This window comes from Entelurus aequoreus, linkage group LG16, assembly GCF_033978785.1.
Source record: "Entelurus aequoreus isolate RoL-2023_Sb linkage group LG16, RoL_Eaeq_v1.1, whole genome shotgun sequence".
Classification (NCBI taxonomy): Eukaryota; Metazoa; Chordata; class Actinopteri; order Syngnathiformes; family Syngnathidae; genus Entelurus; species Entelurus aequoreus.
Window position 1 is genome coordinate 22,146,025 of NC_084746.1, and position 19,546 is coordinate 22,165,570.

The 19,546-nt window shown below is 41.2% G+C and overlaps 1 protein-coding gene across 3 annotated transcripts in view; it reads left to right on the top strand.

The window, feature by feature from the left end:
- The window catches only part of exoc3l1 (exocyst complex component 3-like 1), a 97,646-nt gene that overhangs the window by 22,936 nt on the left and 55,164 nt on the right, over positions 1-19,546 (top strand). For all 3 annotated transcript variants that reach the window (XM_062022371.1, XM_062022369.1, XM_062022370.1), the window contains exons 3-7: positions 47-266; positions 4,868-5,065; positions 18,579-18,769; positions 18,843-19,061; positions 19,145-19,215. In XM_062022371.1, coding sequence (XP_061878355.1) covers positions 47-266; positions 4,868-5,065; positions 18,579-18,769; positions 18,843-19,061; positions 19,145-19,215 — 899 coding nt within the window. The remainder of the gene's footprint in view (positions 1-46; positions 267-4,867; positions 5,066-18,578; positions 18,770-18,842; positions 19,062-19,144; positions 19,216-19,546) is intronic.

Genomic DNA, 19,546 nt, shown 5'->3' on the forward strand with positions numbered 1-19,546 from the left:
AAAGAGGAACTAATGAAAACACTGTTTCAACAATTTTTCTCTACAGTCTATGGTCCAGTCCCACTTGGAGGAGGTGGGCAGGTGCATGGAGCAGCTCCGAGAGGCCCAGGATGAGTTGAGGCAGGTATCTGAGGCTTTAAAGAAGGCCGGACTGGAGTACAGCCACAACCAAGATGGCCTGAAGAATCTGGAAAGACTACGAGAAGTATCAGTCAACCACGGTCAGCTGCTTGCTGCCGTCAGCAACCTACCCAGACTTTACTCTGGTGAGAAATCACACCTTGAGTCAATTACCTTCCATTTGCAGCAATTTATGGTGTAATCTGTTAATGTTCCATTCTCTGCCAGCCATTGAAGATGTTGGTAGATGTTGGTTAGGCCCAAGATGTCTTAACAAAACTAGGCTAAGTCAATAAATGTGAAACTTATGGTGTGATTGAGCACAATTTACGCTTTCAGTACATGAAACGTAAGTGATGAATTTTTTAAGAGCCCTTTAAACAACATTTAATCCTTCGGACTACGACAGGTGTACAATATCATGTCAAACAGCAAAAATTGTAGTGTGTCACTCGTGTATGTCAGAGGCCTTGGTTGTGAAAAAACAACACGCAAATGGCAGACCTTATCAAGTGTGTCTATGCATAAACGCTTGGTGTACGCATTTTTATTTAAATAACTGTTTAAATAAAGAAATGACAAAGAATTACCCGTTAAAACGGTTGATGTGCACGTCAGAGACATATGAACAATTACCACACCTTTGTGTGTGCAATTACAAAACCCAAAACCAGTAAAGTTGGCACGTTGTGTAAGTCGTAAATAAAAACAGAATACAATGATTTGCAAATCCTTTTCAACCTATATTCAATTGAATAGACTGCAAAGACAAGATACTTAACGTTCGAACTGGAAAACTTTGTTACTTTTTGCAAATATTAGCTCATTCGGAATTTGATGCTTGCAACATGTTTCAAAAAAGTTGGCACAAGTGGAAAAAAAGACTGAGAAAGTTGAGGAATGCTCATCAAACAATTATTTGGAACATCCCACAGGTGAACAGGTGGGTGCCATGATTGGGTATAAAAGAACTTCCATGAAATGCTCAGTCATTCACAAACAAGGATGGGGCGAGGGTCACCACTTTGTCAACAAATGCGTGAGCAAATTGTCGAACAGTTTAAGAACAACATTTTCAATGAGCTATTGCAAGGAATTTAGGGATTTCACCATCTACGATCCATAATATCATCAAAAAGTTCAGAGAATCTGGAGAAATCACTGCACGTAAGCGAAAAGACCGCAAACCAACATTGAATGCCCGTGACCTTTGATCCCTCAGGCGGTACTGCATCAAAAAGCGACATCAGTGTGTAAAGGATATCACCACATGGGCTCAGGAACACTTCAGAAAACTACTGTCAGTAACTACAGTTTGTTGCTACATCTGTAAGTGCAAGTTAAAACTATACTATGCAGGGTGAAAGCCATTTATCAACAACACCCAGAAACGCCGCCAGCATCGCTGGGCCCCAGCTCATCTAAGATGGACTGATGCAAAGTGGAAAAATGTTCTGTGGTCTGACAAGTCCATATTTCAAATTGTTTTTGGAAACTGTGGACGTCGTGTCCTCCGGACCAAACAGGAAAAGAACCATCCGGACTGTATTCAAAAGCCAGCATCTGTGATGGTATGGGGGTGTGTGCCCAAGGCATGGGTAACTTACACATCTGTGAAGGCACCATTAATGCTGAAAGGTAAATACAGGTTTTGGAGCAACATATGTTACCATCCAAGCAACGTATTTTTAATGGACGCCCCTGCTTATTTCAGCAAGACAATGCCAAGCCACATTCTGCACGTGTTACAACACTGTGGCTTCGTAGTAAAAGAGTGTGGGTCCTAGACTGGCCTGCCTGAAGTCCACACCTGTCTACCATTGAACAACTTAAGCTGTACATCAAACAAGAATGGGAAAGAATTCCACCTGAAAAGCTTCACAAATTGGTCTCCTCAGTTCCCAAACGAGTGTTGTTAAAAGGAAAGGCCATGTAACACAGTGGTAAAAATGTGCCAACTTTTTTGCAATGTGTTGCTGCCACTAAATTCTAAGTTGATAATTGTTTTCCGAAAAACGTTTTGTTTCTCAGTTCCAACATTAAATATATTGTCTTTGCAGTCTATTCAATTGAATATAAGTTGAAAAGGATTTTCAAATCATTGTATTCTGTTTTTATTTACGAATTACACAATGTGCCAATTTCACTGGTTTTGGGTTTTGTACATGAATGGATATAAAAACATAAGCAATGTGGTGCAAAAAACTAACATTTTGAATTATCGTTATGTCAGCTCATTACATTCCCATACAAGGCAGCTGAACAGGCCGGAATTGAAGCGCAATTTGCAGCAACAGCCATTTTTCCTAATAAAATTGTAGCTTCTGCCTGCACAATATGATGAATATGTATTTGTCAACAGGAAACAAATACATTCGATCCTTGTACAGTGCAGCTCATATGTGATGTGCAAATGCATTGAACCAACATTGTAGCAAAGTGGCCTGGTTCAAAGCATGATTCTTAGGTTCTAAGTAACAACATGGTTGGGAACAGACTGCAAGCTGGCATTGTGCGCGATTTGTGGCTTCTTGGCGACTACATTTATTTATGTAATTGTCCTAATATGAATTCTTGTGATGCACATTGAGCATACGTGCCCCCAAAAGTATATCCCAAGTCATTGTCAGTGACATTCTTATTTTTTGCTATCTTGCTCAATATCTTTATGTTTCTGATCTCAGGCACATGACTAATTTAAATATGAATTGTGTATTTAAAAAGGGGCAGGGTGTGGCAAACCACGCTAATGTGTACGCTCAATTCAATGTTGATTTGGATCTACATAATAAATGTGCTTGGTTTAATGCGTACACACACTTTTATACAGCTGAAATTTTTTTGTGCGTACAAGGTTTTCTGGATTTGAATGTACATATTTTTTTAGTTGGAAATCCACACAAGTCTTAATACATGAGCCTTCTGGGTTTTATCAAAATTCACCAAGACTGAGACAAGGAAGGACCAATTTCTGGTACCTGGGAATCAATAACACCACCAATTGTTGGTACTTTTGTGAGTGTGCGTTTGTGTGTGTGTGCGTGTGTATGTGAGTGTGTGTGTATGTGTTAATAAATGCTAATTTTTAAGTAATAACATCTAATTTTTCAATGTAACATTTAATTGTGAGCTGATAATGAAGACTTTGTTGTCCAGTTGTTATATTTAGTTTTTTGTTATACACTCCGGAGTCCCATTTGCAAGTTGCAATTCCAAGACAATAGGTGGCAGTAGTGTGTAGATTAAGACCAGGAAGTAGTCTTTGCCACTAGGTTGAAAGTGCCAGTCTTTTGTTGAGTCTTACAAAATGTTTACACTGTAAGTATTGTATTTACTAAATTACATGCCAACTGTTTGATTGTAATGTGTATCTTAGTTGTATGTTTGTTACCATGTTTGGAAGTGTTGGAATCACCATGTAAAATCGCTAATGTTAATCAGTAGCATATATATATGGCATTAGCATCAAGGTAGAGTATTTTGAAAAGTGTAGCCTTATTTCTTGCTTTCTATCAACATGCTTGCTTTGTTTGCATTAAATTGCAACATTAAAGGCATACTGAAACCCACTACTACGACCACGCAGTCTGATAGTTTATATATCAATGATGAAATCTTAACATTGGCTTTAGATTACTAAAGTGCTGAAAACGTCTCGGTATGATGACGCCTGCGCTTAACGTCACGGATTGTAGAGGACATTTTGGGACAGCACGGTGGCCAGCTATTAAGTCGTCTGTTTTCATCGCAAAATTCCACAGTATTCTGGACATCTGTGTTGGTGAATCTTTTGCAATTTGTTCAATGAACAATGTAAACAGCAAAGAAGAAAGCTGTAGGTGGGAAGCGGTGTGTTTGATTTGTATTGGCGGGTTATATGGACGGGAGGGGGGAGGTGTTTGTTATGCGGGATTAATTTGTGGCATATTAAATATAAGCCTGGTTGTGTTGTGGCTAATAGAGTATATATATGTCTTGTGTTTATTTACTGTTTTAGTCATTCCCAGCTGAATATCAGGTCCCACCCGCCTCTCACAGCATCTTCCCTATCTGAATCGTTCCCACTGCCCTCTAATCCTTCACTCTCACTTTCCTCATCCACGAATCTTTCATCCTCGCTCAAATTAATGGGGAAATCGTTGCTTTCTCGGTTCGAATCGCTCTCGCTGCTGGTGGCCATGATTGTAAACAATGTGCAGATGTGAGGAGCTCCACAACCTGTGTTGTCACGCGCATAGCGTCTGCTACTTCCAGTCCAGTACAGGCAAGGCTTTTTTATCAGCGACCAAAAGTTGCAAACTTTATCGTCGATGTTCTCTACTAAATCCTTTCAGCAAAAATATGGCAATATCGCGAAATGATCAAGTATGACACATAGAATGGACCTGCTATCCCCGTTTAAATAAAAAAATCGCATTTCAGTAGGCCTTTAATGAGACAAAGTCCACTACAAATACACCTGTTTGCTCACCAATTGTTTGAGTTGATGACCAGTCTGCATCACGTGCAAATGTATTGGAATATGGTATTGGGTAACATCAGTGATCAAAAAAATTATTTTTGAATTATTTAAAAACCTGAACAGCACAAAAGAAGATTTTCACGGCACAAACATAGCACAAACGATGTGTTATTTTCATATTTGCCAGCTTCACACAGGTGTAGTATTGTTCATCACTTCACTCTTTTAGCTTCAGTCAATGATGTCGTATCTTCAACCTGCTCACTTCCGTTCTTCTCTGTCCAGTGCACAGCGTGGTTGTGGAAACCGAGTGTTTGGTTGCGTCCCAGCAACTCCTGGAGGCCCATGCCCGTCTGATGGATCTGGAGCGCTGGCAGGATGACATCCTCTGGCAGATCCATGGCGCCGCTGGAATAGCAGAAAGTGACCAGGAGCTGGTGGCCGAATACTTCTCTGACGTCAGCAAGCTAGGCGAGACTTTAGGTGAGGAAACCACAAAACATCAAATTCAACTAGAGTTTATGCAATCAATTCAAGTGCTAGCCTGCTACCACTAATGTTAGCATGCTAGCACTTGAGTAACAAAACCAAGGAGCATTTCCTTTTTGGAACCGTTCAAATCCGTTGAAAAATGTGGTATATGTAGAAGTGTGCATATTGCCCATTCATTTTCAATGGGGGGAAATTCCTGGTAATTACGGGTAATGCGGGAATTTTCGGGTCCGGGTAACACGCTGGCTCAAAGGTCCAGGGTTAGTAGAGTGTGTGGATGATCGAACGGTTCAAATCGAGTCAGTTGCTGAACTTCGAAAATCCCAATTTATTTCAATGGTGTCATGATCGGTTACCCGGATCATGTTCTGTTTAGTTTTGGACTCCCTCAGTTCCTGTTTTGTGCACCCCTGGGTTTGTTTTAGGCCATGTCCACACGAACACGGAGAGTTTCATAAACACATATTGGGGTTAAAACAATCTCCATCCACACAAGTGTAGTTTCAAAAGTGTCTCTGTCTATACACAAACGCATACACCTGCTGTCATATGCACATTTTGTCCAATCAGAAGCCTGAAAAAAGCAGCAATATTTGACTTGGTGCAGCATTACACCTCCTATTATGTTTATTTTGATATACTTTAGATGTACGATGACATGTACATTATCTTTAAAACCAGCCCGCACACACACAGAATCCTGGGAACATTATTAAAGAGCGAATGCACGCCTGTGCTGCTGAAACCCAACACCCATAGAATTATAACATGTTCAGCAACATGGGGATGTATTACATGTGCAGTGAAGTGTACATTATTTCTAAAATCTGCACACACGAACGAGCCAAGGAAAACCTTTTGCATGTTTAAGTGCCTAAAGCGCACGGACGTGCGTGTGCCGCTGCAAAGCTCTCATGGAGTTATAAAGCATTTAATCATCGATATGGTACACGTGTAATGAAGTGTATATTGTCTTTAACATCAGTACACACTACAAAGAGGACGCTACATCTTGTTTTTTTAGTTGCTTGGTCGCCTTTTACGGGCGAGCATGGTCGTGCAAGGCTCCATCTACAAAAATGTAAGCAAGACACGTAAGTTAACTTCATGATTTATCATTAAACAAGGACTAAAAACATGAGATAATGTTGCACCTTTCTTATGACAGAGCAAAAAGTCTTGCTTGTCCAAGTTGTCCCATCAGGTAGAGGTTCGACAGCAGTCGTATCCAAAACAGCTGACTGTCATTTGTGAAGGCGGGAGTGTCGCAAAGCCCATTTTGATGTGTCTTTTTATTAATATTGAGTGAAAATAGCCTCATGTTTACGTTCAAACATACAGTAATTCCTCTTGTAGTGTGTTTAAAGGCAGCAAGGCAGTGTTGCTCACCGTGACGTCATCACAAGTCTCTGTTTGTGCGGTGTACACGCATACGCTAAACGGAGAGTTTTGGATCCCTACACTTCCTTTGTATTGTCATTCAAATTGTACAAATAAGAACAAAATTTTGTTGCATTAGCTCATGGTAGTGCAGGATAAAAAAGCAATAAGGTGCAGATATAAATAATTAGATTACTGTACAGATAAAAAGTTGCACTTTTTCATATGCATCCACGTTTATGGATGTATGTTATATTGTCTTTTTATTCCAGCGAGTTAATCAATTTTGGGGGGAATTGAGGGGATAGTTATGATGCGTTCAAGAGTCTTACGGCCTGAGGGAAGAAGCTGTTACAGAACCTGGAGGTTCTGCTTCGGAGCATGCGGAAGCTCTTTCTAGAGTCCAGCAGTGAAAACAGCCCTTGGTGGGGGTGGGAGGAGTCTCTGCAGATTTTCTGAGCCCTGGTCAGGCAGCGGCTTTTTGCAATCTCCTGGATAGGAGGACGAGGAGTCCTGATGATCTTTTCCGCCGTACTCACCCCTCTCTGGAGAGACTACCAGTCTGAGGCATTGCAGGCTCCAGTCCAGACAGAGATGCTGTTGGTGAGCAGGCTCTCTATAGTGCCTCTGTAGAATGTGGTGAGAATGGGGGGAGGGAGCTGTGCTCTTTTCATCCGACGCAAAAAGTACATGCGCTGCTGAGCTCTTTTTACAAGAGTCCTGGTGTGTAGGGACCAGGTTATATTGTCAGTGATCTGCACCCCCAGGAACTTGGTGCTGCTTACCATCCACACCGCTGTGCCGTTGATGAAGAGTGGAGCGTGGCTGGACTGGTGCTTCCTGAAGTCAACGATGATCTCTTTGGTCTTGTCGATGTTCAGGACCAGGTTGTTGGTTCTGCACCAGTCAACCAGATGTTTCACCTCCTCCTGTAGTCCATGTCGTTGTTGTCACGGATGAGGCCCACTACTGTCGTGTCGTCCGCATACTTCACAATGTGGTTAGTAGTGGACCTGGCGCAGCAGTCATGGGTCATCAACGTGAACAGCAGGACGCAGCTCTGGGGGGAGCCGGTGCTCAGGGAGATGGCACTGGAGGTATTGTTGCCCACTCTCACAGATTGGGGTCTGTCTGTGAGGAAGTCAAGCAGCCAGTTGCATAGGGGGGTACTGAATCCAAGGGAAGCCAGTTTGCTCACCAAAGGCTGCGGGATGATGGTGTTGAATGCTGAGCTGAAGTCCAGAAACAACATCCGCACGTGTGTGTCCTTTCCTTCCAGATGTTCTAAGCTCAGGTGGAGTGCAGAGGAGATGGCGTCCTCTGTGGAGCGGTTAGGGCGATAAGCAAACTGGTATGGGTCGAATGTGGGGGGAAGTCTGGAGACAATATATTCCTTTACCAGCCTCTCGAAGCACTTCATTATGATGGGGGTGAGTGCAACGGGGCGGTAATCATTGAGGGAGGAGATTGTGGGGTTTTTTGGCACTGAAATGATTGTGGCCATCTTAAAACATGATGGTACCACAGCCTGGGTCAGTGAGATGTTGAAGATGTCTGTGAGAACCCCCGCCAGCTGGTCTGCACATCCATTAAGCACCTTGCCCGGAATGTCATCAGATCCCGCTGCTTTCCGGGGGTTCACTCTCCTCAGGGTTTTCTGGACATCCGCTGTGTCCAGGTTGATCGGCTGCTCATCAGGGCGAGGGATGGAGTGCTGTTAAGTGCCTCAAACCTCGCAAAGTAGTTGTTTAGGTCATTTAGGAAGCTGATACTGTTGTCACAGGGACAACAGTATCTTTGGCCAACTTTGGCCAGCGTTTGTAAAAGTCTGCGTTTTTAAAGACAAAAGTATGCGTCTGCGTGTGGACAAGAGGCCTAAACGCAGAGATAAGTATGCGTTTATTAAGTATCCGTGTTCGTGTGAACATGGCCTTAGTTGCCATGGGTGCAAATTTGTATCACCTGCCTCTGATTAGATGCTCACCTGCTGCTGGGCACTAATCAGAGAGCTACTTATTCCCGTTTCTCTCCACGCTCGGCCTGGCTTCCTTATTTGACGCGAACCCGACCGGCCCTCCCTGTTCTCGCAAAGTTTTGCTGCCCCCAAAAATTCCTGACTAACCTACAATAATTTCATACTGTAATTTTTACCCATGTAGTGGTGGGAGGCCAAGAGTCGGAGCCATTTGAGGTCAAGGTTGGTGTAAAAGAGTCGTTTGCACCAGTCATTTTCAACGTCTACTTGGCAGTAGCAATGGAATTTTTGGCTCTTTAAAGGGAATCTAATTTTAAAGTGCCGTTCCTTTAAAAGAGTCGTTTAAAAGACTGGCTTGTTCTTATATTTATTTATTTTGATTTAAGTAACTTGTTTTCATCAAGGAAACAATCACTGGAGGCAGTAGTAAGATAAAGTTATGTCAATAAATCAAAATGTATACATACAACATAATGGACACTATCCGTCAATTCATCCTATTTGTGAGAATTATTTTGAAATATTAATAATAATCTAATTTGGATTTTGTTTCCATTCCATCCATCCATTTTCTACCGCTTGTCCCTTTGCGGTAGAAAATGGATGGATGGATGGATGGATGTAAACATTCCACAAGATGGTGCCATTTCCCCATTGTTTGACATTGACGTTCTACATTCGCCTTACCTTGCATGTCATCAATTCTTTATGTGGATGACAGTCAAAAGTCAATTGCTGACTTATAACCAGGGGCGCCGAAAAGGGGGGGTAAAGGAGACGGATTCTAGGGGCCCATGATGGAGGGGGGCCTCTGATGATGAAATTATAATACAGAAAAAATAATGACACTAAGTTATTAACTAACATATAATCACACATGTTTTATTTTCCATGTCCTGGTAACAATACCTTTATTTGTTTTGGAAGCATAAACACCTGCAGGGCCCTCCCTATCCCCCCTCTATTTACGTAAAATGGTTCAGTCCGACTGGGTCAGCTGCACGTAGAGCACCGGCGATTTGTCACAGACAGACAGCGCCACAGCGGGCAAAGCGGAGGAGACAGCAGTATACCTCAAAAATCAGGCAGCTAAAAGAGAAAGGAAAAGAAAATAAGAGAGGAGAAGGAGTTGAAGCGTCGACAATATGTCACCCAATATTTCCCAAAAAAAGGTGGGTTTGTTAGTTGTGGTGGAAAGTTATGCATATTAACTTTGTCCCTGTCTGTGGTAATAAGCTAGCTCACTTTTCTCACCGTGTTAGCTCAAGAAAACTCTGGATTTTTATATTTTACTGCTATATTAGTTAAATAATCAATCCAGTCAAACATTTATCAAGCTGTTCTTATTCAATAATAGTTGATCTCCCCTCCCACTGTTTAGGTGTCTTACTTGAAGTAAGACACCTAAACAGTGTATATGCAGCCAACTTCCCCCCTAACCTGTCCCCTCTTGAACTCCTAAATGCAATTTGTAGGCTGCAGCTGCAAAGCATCTTTGGAGAAGTGTGCATCGCCTTGCGCATATTTTGCACCCTGCCAGTTCCCACACAGCAAAAACACTCCGCGGCGGATCCCCCGCGGAGGTATCGCGCTTTCCGGAACGGAACCGCGAAACGGAACCGCGAAACGGACCCGCATCGGCGTCCACTTGCTCTCAGGAACGTATCCGCCACGGCGGATCCGCGACCCGCCGCCGTGGCGCTGAATCCGCTCTGCACCCATGATCAGAGCCTTATTTCCGCACCCATGATCAAAGCCTAACCTCCCGCCGCGGACCAGCAACGGACTCATAAAAACCCTGGCTCATCTGGCCGTTTTGGACCCCTTTATCTTATTTTCAAAATCCCTTCTGTTCTTGCTGTAGGATAAAATAGGAAACTAAAAAATTCACTAAGCCCTTCTACAGCAATATATGCTTACATATGCATTGCCTCGTATTTTTAAACTAACAATATTGTCAATAGGCAGAAACAGAAAATGGTCAATTCCCTCTATAAAGTAAATATATATAATATATAAATATATATATAAAAAGTAAATATACGTATTTAATCTATTAGGCTAAAACTTCAAGGAAACGCTGCTCCATGCACAGCTAACATATCAGAAAATGAATAACTGGTGAATGACAAGAAGTCCAATAAAAGGTTGTTTATTTATACATATACATCTCTATTCCTCCTGAGGAGGTGGAAGCGGGACTCGTCTCCTCGTTGCCCGATCCCCCGCCAAGTTGAACCACCTGATGGCGTGTTTGGTGACCAGCGTCCGTGGCTGACCTTATCAACACATTTTTACTCACAGCACCTGTAATCAAACAAGATTACAAGACAGATACGTTTGTGTTTATGGTAGGAAGCATCCAAAGCCAAGTATGCTTACACAATACAAAATATGTGATAGGTATTAAGGAGATTACATTTGAAAAAAAATACATGACTTAAAGTTACTGGAGGTGGTTAAAATAAGGTGCGTGAACTATGAATTTGTGATCAGGGTATAGGTGTGCAAGACATCCAAAATGTTCAAACAATATCGTTATTTGGTTCCTTGATCAGAGTACTTGTTTGGCTCTGTTGGATGACGGCGGCGGGGGGTTGGGGGTGGGGGGCATAAATAAATATCCATAACCCAACTTTGGGAGGTTGACATTGTTTTCTTATTATATTTGTACTATCATTCTATGTTGTATTCGTGTAGGCCAGGGGTGTCCAAAGTGCGGCCCGGGGGCCATTTGCGGCCTGCAGGTCATTTTTTAACGGCCCCAGGCCACATTTTAAAAAAATACGATCGAAATAAATAAAAAACATTAAAAGTGGTATTTAAAGAGAAAACATGTGAAATGTAACAAGAAAATGTAGCAATGTTTACTCTAATCACACAAAGCTGCCATGTAGGCTGTTTCTTTCTTTAAAAAATAATAATGAATCAAAATCAATGTCATTATGAATTATTGACCTATTCAAGGCTTAAGAAAATTACCTTCGCAATCAGCTGGTCTTGGTTGTGCTTAATAGTTTCCAGCAGGCTAAGGATGTGGATTACCTCAGGCGCTGTTGACAAACAGCAGTATAAAATTAACATGTTTCAGTGTTTATCCTCATTACTCATAATCCTGACATTAGCTATTGACCTTAGTTAATGACAAAAGTTATTGACAAAGTTTGAAGAAAATATGTGATTTCTTGTGAATTTGAATTTTTTCCAAAATTTGTGGCACAGAATGACCATCCGGTATTTGTCAGTTATTGCTCACCAGAGCAGGAAATGTTGTCGGCCATTCTTCCCCCTCGCCATGTTGGCCTGCTGGCCAGGCTGGATCCAGGCTCCTCTGTCTGCCACATGTTGAGGGCTGCTGGTGAGGGGGGTGGAGGGAGTCGAGGAGGGACTGCCGTTCCTAGTGAGGTGGGCATTGTGAGAGAGCCATCAGTTAACCATGACTGGTAATACCCAAGGGGCCTATCTATACACTAATATTTCAGAGATCAGTCCCTACCTTGTGTAACTCTCTGCATGTTTAATGCATGTGCTGGTGAAGGCATATGAATGCGTCCTTCCCCATGGTGAGGTGCTAAGGGAGATAAATTGGTATTAAATGGTTGTGATCTGTTAACTATGGTTACTGGATGCTGAGATATTATTTCAGAGATCAGTCTTTACCTAGAAAGTTATCTCCAGTTGAGGAGTCGAGTTGACAAGTACTCATGACTCTTGCTGGCACTCGGCGAGACGGTGGAGCTGGGAGAAGGGATACAAGGAGAGGGGGATATCTTTAGCACTAAGAATGTTAACCATATCTTTAATATTAATGTGGTGGTTTCGTTTTTTTGCAATACCAAAATTGCCAAATATACATATAGTACAAGCATCTCTGGTCTATTTTTGAATGCTACCGGAAATAACCTTCCTATTACTGTAGAAACATGACAAAAACAAGACGGAACACACTTACACTGGCTTCCTGTTCCTTTTTTCTGGCAGCTCCTCATTCTCTGCCTCAGATTGCAAATCCCAACTCCATGTTCCTCAGTAATGTGACACAGGAGGAAATAGTTACAATCATGAAAAATGTTTAAATCTAAGACTTCAACTGATTGTCACGGAATTGATATGGAAACGATAAAAAAGGTTATTGAAGAGATCTCAGGACCATTGATGTATATTAGTAACCTATCATTTCAAACAGGTAAATTTCCAAACAAAATGAAAATAGCTAAAGTTGCACCAATTTATAAGACTGGAGACAAACATCAATTTACAAATTATAGACCTGTTTCTTTACTTCCACAATTTTCTAAAATCATTGAAAAACTGTTCAATGACAGATTAGAGAGTTTCATAAATAAAAATAGAATACTCGAAGAGAACCAATATGGATGCAGAGCTAATGTTTCAACTTCAATGGCTTTAATTGAAATTACAGAAGAAATTACCAATGCAATAGATAGTAAAAAATGTGCGGCAGCAGTTTTTATGGATCCAACTAAAGCATTTGACACAATTAATCACAATATTTTAATCAAAAAACTAGAACGATATGGCAGCAGAGGGTTAGTCTTAAACTGGATAAGAAGTTATCTAACGAACAGGAAACAATACGTGAAGCTAGGCGAACACACGTCTACAACGCTAAATATATCCTGTGGTGTACCTCAGGGATCAATATAGGACCTAAATTATTCAATGGCAATCAATGTTTATTTATATAGCCCTAAATCACAAGTGTCTCAAAGGGCTGTACAAGCCACAACGACATCCTCGGTACAGAGCCCACATACGGGCAAGGAAAACTCACCCCAGTGGGACGTCAATGTGAATGACTATGAGAAACCTTGGAGAGGACCGCATATGTGGGTAAGTTTAAGATCAACCTCAAAGATCAACTATACACTAGGATAGCCTTGCTTTCCCTAGTAATTATTTTTTGGGCCTTTTAGCTCCAGTAATATTGCTTGCGTAAGTAGGGATGATGTTTGATAAGGAATTATCGAGTTCGAGCCTATTATCGAATCCTATTATCGAACCGATTCCTTATCGATTCTCTTATCGAGTCCAGATAGGTTGTTGTATATGGAAAAAAACACACAATATTTGGTTTAACAAAAGCTCACTTTTATTATATAATAAAAAAATAAAATCTAATAAATAAATAAATATTGACTGTTACCCACCTAAAAAAATAAAATAAAATAAATAAATATTGACTGTTGTTACCCAAAGTATATTAAGTGGGATTTTTCAGAGAAACAAATATATACAGTAACACAAAAACAACCTGTCTCTGTGATCACTATAGGTGTATAAATAATAATATAGTGTTAAATAAAATCAGTCCCTTGGGCACAAAACTGAAAATAATACAGCTCTCCAAAAAGTGCACTTCTGCTGCTATTTGACATAACTGTTTGTTATGATGCTTTGACATTTTTGCACTTTATTTCTTTATTGAAAGAACATTCTATGAAGAGAAAAGTTCTTTGCAAATGTGGTTACAATGCTAATAAATGAAAAGTTAAAGCTAAAAAAAGAAATACACTTTATTGAGTTAACATTATTTCTTTATGGGGGCAAAATGTTATGAGCTAGAGAATATAACAACTACACTACCCAGCATGCAACGGGAGTTACGAGCATGCGCGGTAGCCCCGAAAAGTGTTGCATGTTGCCACGCTGTGAAAGTAAACGTCAAGAACTCAGCCAACACGCCTCGTCTGCATTATTTATAATTAGACAGACAACACATCAACAGTGTGATTTTGTTTTGTTTACAAGGAAAGAAAAACAAAAGTTAAAAAAGGGAGATATGTTGTATATATATGTATGTGCTGCGGTTGTTTTAAGAACGTTGCGACAGCTGGCGTAAAGGAGGTGCGTTGCTATGTTTCCGGTTGGTCGTAAAAGTGTTCGTCATGTGTTTTACCCTGCTAAAATCTCTCAGTAAAGTTATTCGATGGATTATAGCTTTTGTTTTGAACTTTATTACACCTTGGAGCGCTTTTTCCCGTCCATTGTTTTCCTGCTTTCGCTATCTGCGCCTAATGACTGAGCTACATGACGTCATTTATTGTGATGTCCCACGGAGCATTTCTGGTCGGGACGGGATTCGAATAAAGAATCAACTCTTTTCCTTTACTATAGTGGTCTCGATAACGGGTACCGGTTCTCAAAAAGGGATTCGAGTCCGAGGACTCGGTTCTTTTCTTATCAAACAACCGGGAAAACCGGTTTCGAGTATCATCCCTACGCGTAAGGAACTCTGCAAGATGTATGTTGACAGAAATCTATCTGGGCTAAAGACCTGCCTAACACTGTAGGGATGAAACGGTATCGAATCTCAATTTACGATATTATCACGGAATTAAGGCCACAGTACGATATTATTGCAGTATATGTCAAAGAAGAAAAAAAGCTTGGTAAAAATGCCATAGTGTGTAAAATTAAGTGTCAGGAAGGTTTAGGATAACACACTTACTGTAATTGAACACAAACATGTTGCAATGTTTCAGTCATATTAACAACTACAAACAAATATTTCTAAGTGCAAATCCAGATCCAGTTTGAGTGTAAAACAAAAATGTACACTTTAGTGTCTTTCAACATTTACATTATGGGAAGCAGTGTCCTTTACAATGGTCATTTTGTATATCAGTCTGGAAAATGTTTCTCAGAAAAGTAAACTAACAATATAACTTTTGTACGGAATAATTCTGGTTTCGCTTTCCGACCTCGAAGCTATTTTGGTACATGGTGAAATGATAAGTATGATGGCAGTCACACACAAGAGATACATGTAGACTGCAATATGATGGCAGTCACACACAAGAGATATGTGTAGACTGCAATATGACTCAAGTAAACAACACCAACATTTTAAATGTTCCATTGAAAATATAGGACATTATATACACGGCGCTCAAAAATCTATCAAAATGTTTTAGTACAACTTTGGTAAGCTATGAAGCCGCACCGCTTGATGGATTGTACTGTGCTTCAACATACGAGTATTATTATGGTGTGTGTATAAGGTAAGACATATTATCTAGCGTTTTATTTTGCAATTTTATGCAAAAGTAACTTTTCTTACCTTCTGGTACCTACTGATCTGTATTTGGGATCTGCATAAGTCCTGAAAATATGTAAAAAAAAAAAAAAGTAAATAAGACCGCCCACAAAACGGCGCATCCTGAAGCAACTGTCAGAAAGCGGCTTGAAGATGATCTGTAAAACATAATCTATGCAACATTTTGACCAAAGAACCACCATGTTATGTAGACCACAAGGAAGTATTTTCCATTTAGAAAAAAATTATAATTCAGTGCGCCTTATATATGAAAAAAGATCGAAAATAAACCATTCATCAGCAGTGCGCCTTATAATCCGGTGCGCCCTATGGTCCTTAAAATACGGTAGCTTTTTAGTTTACTCATATTTCTCGCTGTGGGGTTTGCTAGACCGGCTGGCTCTGTGTCACCTTGGAAACGCTCGAAACGAAAGTGACGTGCTTTGCTTTGCAAAACGCAGACTTTCTTACCTGCGCCAAAGAGGTTATGTTTTGGCCTTGGCTTGTTTGTCTGTTTGTTAGCAACATAACCAGTTATGAACAGATGTATTATCCAAAAAAAGTATTCCTTTATCTACGATAAGTATGAACCCAATTCCCTTCCTGCACGGAGGTTTCTAGATGTAGTTTATTTACAGACCCCGGCCAACACTAAAATGCCAGAAAAAAACTACACTCGCCAAGTTTTCCTTTGATACGTCACACGTCACATTATTATTGAGAAGACTTTGAAACTGAAATATCACGGTATTTACAATACTGTTACATCCCTATGACACAGTGATTAAACGTTGGGAAATCCTGTTCGTGACGCCAATTTGTGTAGTGGATTGTCCGAAGTTTAAACAGCAACAAGAGTGAATTTAGTACAAACATTTTATTTACCCATAGTCAAAAGTGCAAGTCGGATTGAGCTGTCCATGCAGACAAACAAACGTCCTCCGGAGGACACAAGAATCAAGCAATCTCTCAGCCCTTGTCACTTGGCCATTTTTATCGGTTTCCCTCATGCGTCAAGGTCCCGTTGTTTTCAACCTGTTTGTTTTGCAACATCCTTGAATCTCTTAGTCGTGCTTAGACAATCAAAACATTTTGTAGAATGGTCAGAGCGACTCCATATTCAACTTTGTCCTACATCTGGTCCTTCAATGGTATAGAATAGAAGAGAAAGGAAACAAGCAGACATTCTTGATAGACACGAAATATAGCTCAAAGGTCAGAAATTCTACTACATTATTCTCAAATCTGTCACAGCTTGAAAGATTTAGAGTTGACAGAAGTGTCACGCTGAAGCAGTTTGGTGTGCGAGCCTTTGCACAGCTTCATCACTTTTCTGACGCGAGTGAAGATGCCTATCGAACCACAAGTTACTGGCTGATGCGCTTTTCAATTTGTTAAGCTCGATCCACCTTGATCATGGCAAAGACAAGAGTCACACCTTTAAAGTCTTCGACTATTCTTAGAATGGAAATGACTGCAGCCACAGTTGCTAAAAGATGGATATGCTTTGAGGAACTCGATCCAATTCAATAGTATTACACATAATCACAGTAATTATGATGTAGTCTGCAGTAAATGTCAAGGAAATAAGGAAATAGCAAACCCATTCAAAGTCAAGAGAGACCACAGCTGCGACCAGTCTCACTAGCGCCCCTAGTGGTAGGGACCACTGGTCTCTGCCAGGTAGCACTTCGATCCGATCTGCAATTTAATAAGAATAACATATCCATCCATCCATTTTCTACTGCTTGTCCCTAATGATTAGTGATTAAATCGTAAATAAAAACAAAAATTAATGATTTGCAAATCCTTTTCAACCTATATTCAATTGAATAGACTGCAAAGACAAGATACTTATCATTCGAATTGGAAAACTTAAATTTTTGCAAATATTAGCTCATTTGGAATTTGATGCCTGCAACATGTTTCAAAAAAGCTGGCACAAGTGGCAAAAAAGACTGAGAACGTTGAGGAATGCTCATCAAACACTTATTTGGAACATCCCACAGGTGAACAGGCTAATTTGGAACAGGTGGGTGCCGTAATTGGGTATAAAAGCAGCTTCCATGAAATGCTCAGTCATTCACAAACAAGGATGGGGCGAGGGTTACCACTTTGTGAACAAATGCGTGAGCAAATTGTTTAAGAACAACATTTCTCAACCAGCTATTGCAAGGAATTTAGGGATTTCACCATCTGCGGTCCGTAATATCATCAAAAGGTTCAGAGAATCTCGAGAAATCACTGCACGCAAGCAGCAAGCTGAAAACCAACAGTGAATGCCCCTGACCTTCGATCCCTCAGGCGGTACTGCATCAAAAAGCGACATCATTGTGTAAAGGATATCACCAGATGGGAACACTTCAGAAAACCACTGTCAGTAACTACAGCTCGTCACTACATCTGTAAGTGCAAGTTAAGACTCTACTATGCAAAGCAAAAGTAATTTATCAACAACAGCCAGAAACGCTGCCGGCTTGGCTGGGCCAGAGCTCATCTAAGATGGACTAATGCAAAGTGTAAAAGTGTTCTGTGGTCTGACGAGTCCACATTTCAAATTGTTTTTGGAAACTGTAGACCTTGTGTCCTCTTGACCAAAGAGGAAAAGAACCATCCGGATTGTTATAGGCGCAAAGTTCAAAAGCCAGCATCTGTGATGGTATGGGGGTGTATTAGTGCCCAAGGCATGGGTAACTTACACATCTGTGAAGGAACCATTAATGCTGAAAGGTACATACACAACATATGTTGCCATCCAAGCAACTTTATCATGGACGCCGCTGCTTATTTCTGCAATACAATACCAAGCCACGTGTTACAACAGCATGGCTTCAAAAGACTGTGGGCCTGCCTGTAGTCCAGACCTGTCTCCCATTGAAAATGTGCGGCGCATAATAAAGTGTAAAATACATTTTGTATCACCCATTTTCCTGTCGATAATTGTAGTTCTTTTTGCTGACATAAACATTTCCACCGTAACAATTTCGGTCTATTTTGGCTTGTAGGTAAATGTACGTTTTCTTTGTTGTGAGTGGAATGTATTGTGTATTTTACTCGTATACTGTAAATTGTGGCGTTAACAATTGCAGGTAAGGAGCTGTGGGCGGTCGTGAGCAGTGCCCTGGCTGTGGCTCGCCAAAACCCGACACCGTTTGTATCGGCGGTGAGGATTGTCGAGCGCGAAGAGGACATGGACAGAATTCTGCTGGAGCGAGTTGGAGGCAAAGCCCGGCCTTTGCCCCCAGGACGGCCTCGCCGCTGGAGGGCACGCTTCTTCCAGGTCTCTCTCCTAACAAAAAAAAATCCTGTTTTTAGAAGGCCAGCTAGCTGACAGTGGCTTTTGTCCTTGGTAGGTACTAGAGGAGGCGGTGTCCGCTCGCTTCCATAGTGTCTCCTACCTTCACACGAGGGGTCCAGGTTTGGCAGGACATCTCTCTGCTCTGCAGCACGCCATTATGGCGGATCTGGCCACGGTTCGCCACCTGCTGGAGAACTGTGTCCCGCCACACTACTGCCTAACGAGAGCCTACCTTAGGGCCAGCCACCACTGTTTACATGCTCACCTGACACAGGTGAGGTGTGACATCAACACTGAGCATCATTGTTGAATTGGAAAGATTGTCTTATTTTTTGGGTTGTATTTTTTGTGGCATAGGTCTGCAGTTGGGACCTGGAGAGTGGGGAGATCTTTGCGGTGCTTAACTGGGTGCTCCACATCTACAACAGGTAAAGTCCACACCATATCGTCCTCTCAAGAAACTTACAACGCTCTTAAAGCTGTTTTTAAAGGAAGGTCTCGGAAGAACAGTTAATTTTTTCCGAGAAATGAATGGAAAGACAAAAAAATTATCCATTAAGTCAAAAATATGACAGATTCATGCACGGAAAAAAAACAACTCAATGAAATAATGCGATTGGTCCTATGACAAGCCGGTGACGTCGATGGGTAGGTCTGCGGTTTCAACTCGCCCTGGCCGGAGAATGAAGAGAGCTGCACCATAAACACTCTGTCAGGGGTCTAAAACTATCTACTTGGGGACTGCTGGAGGGAAAGTGT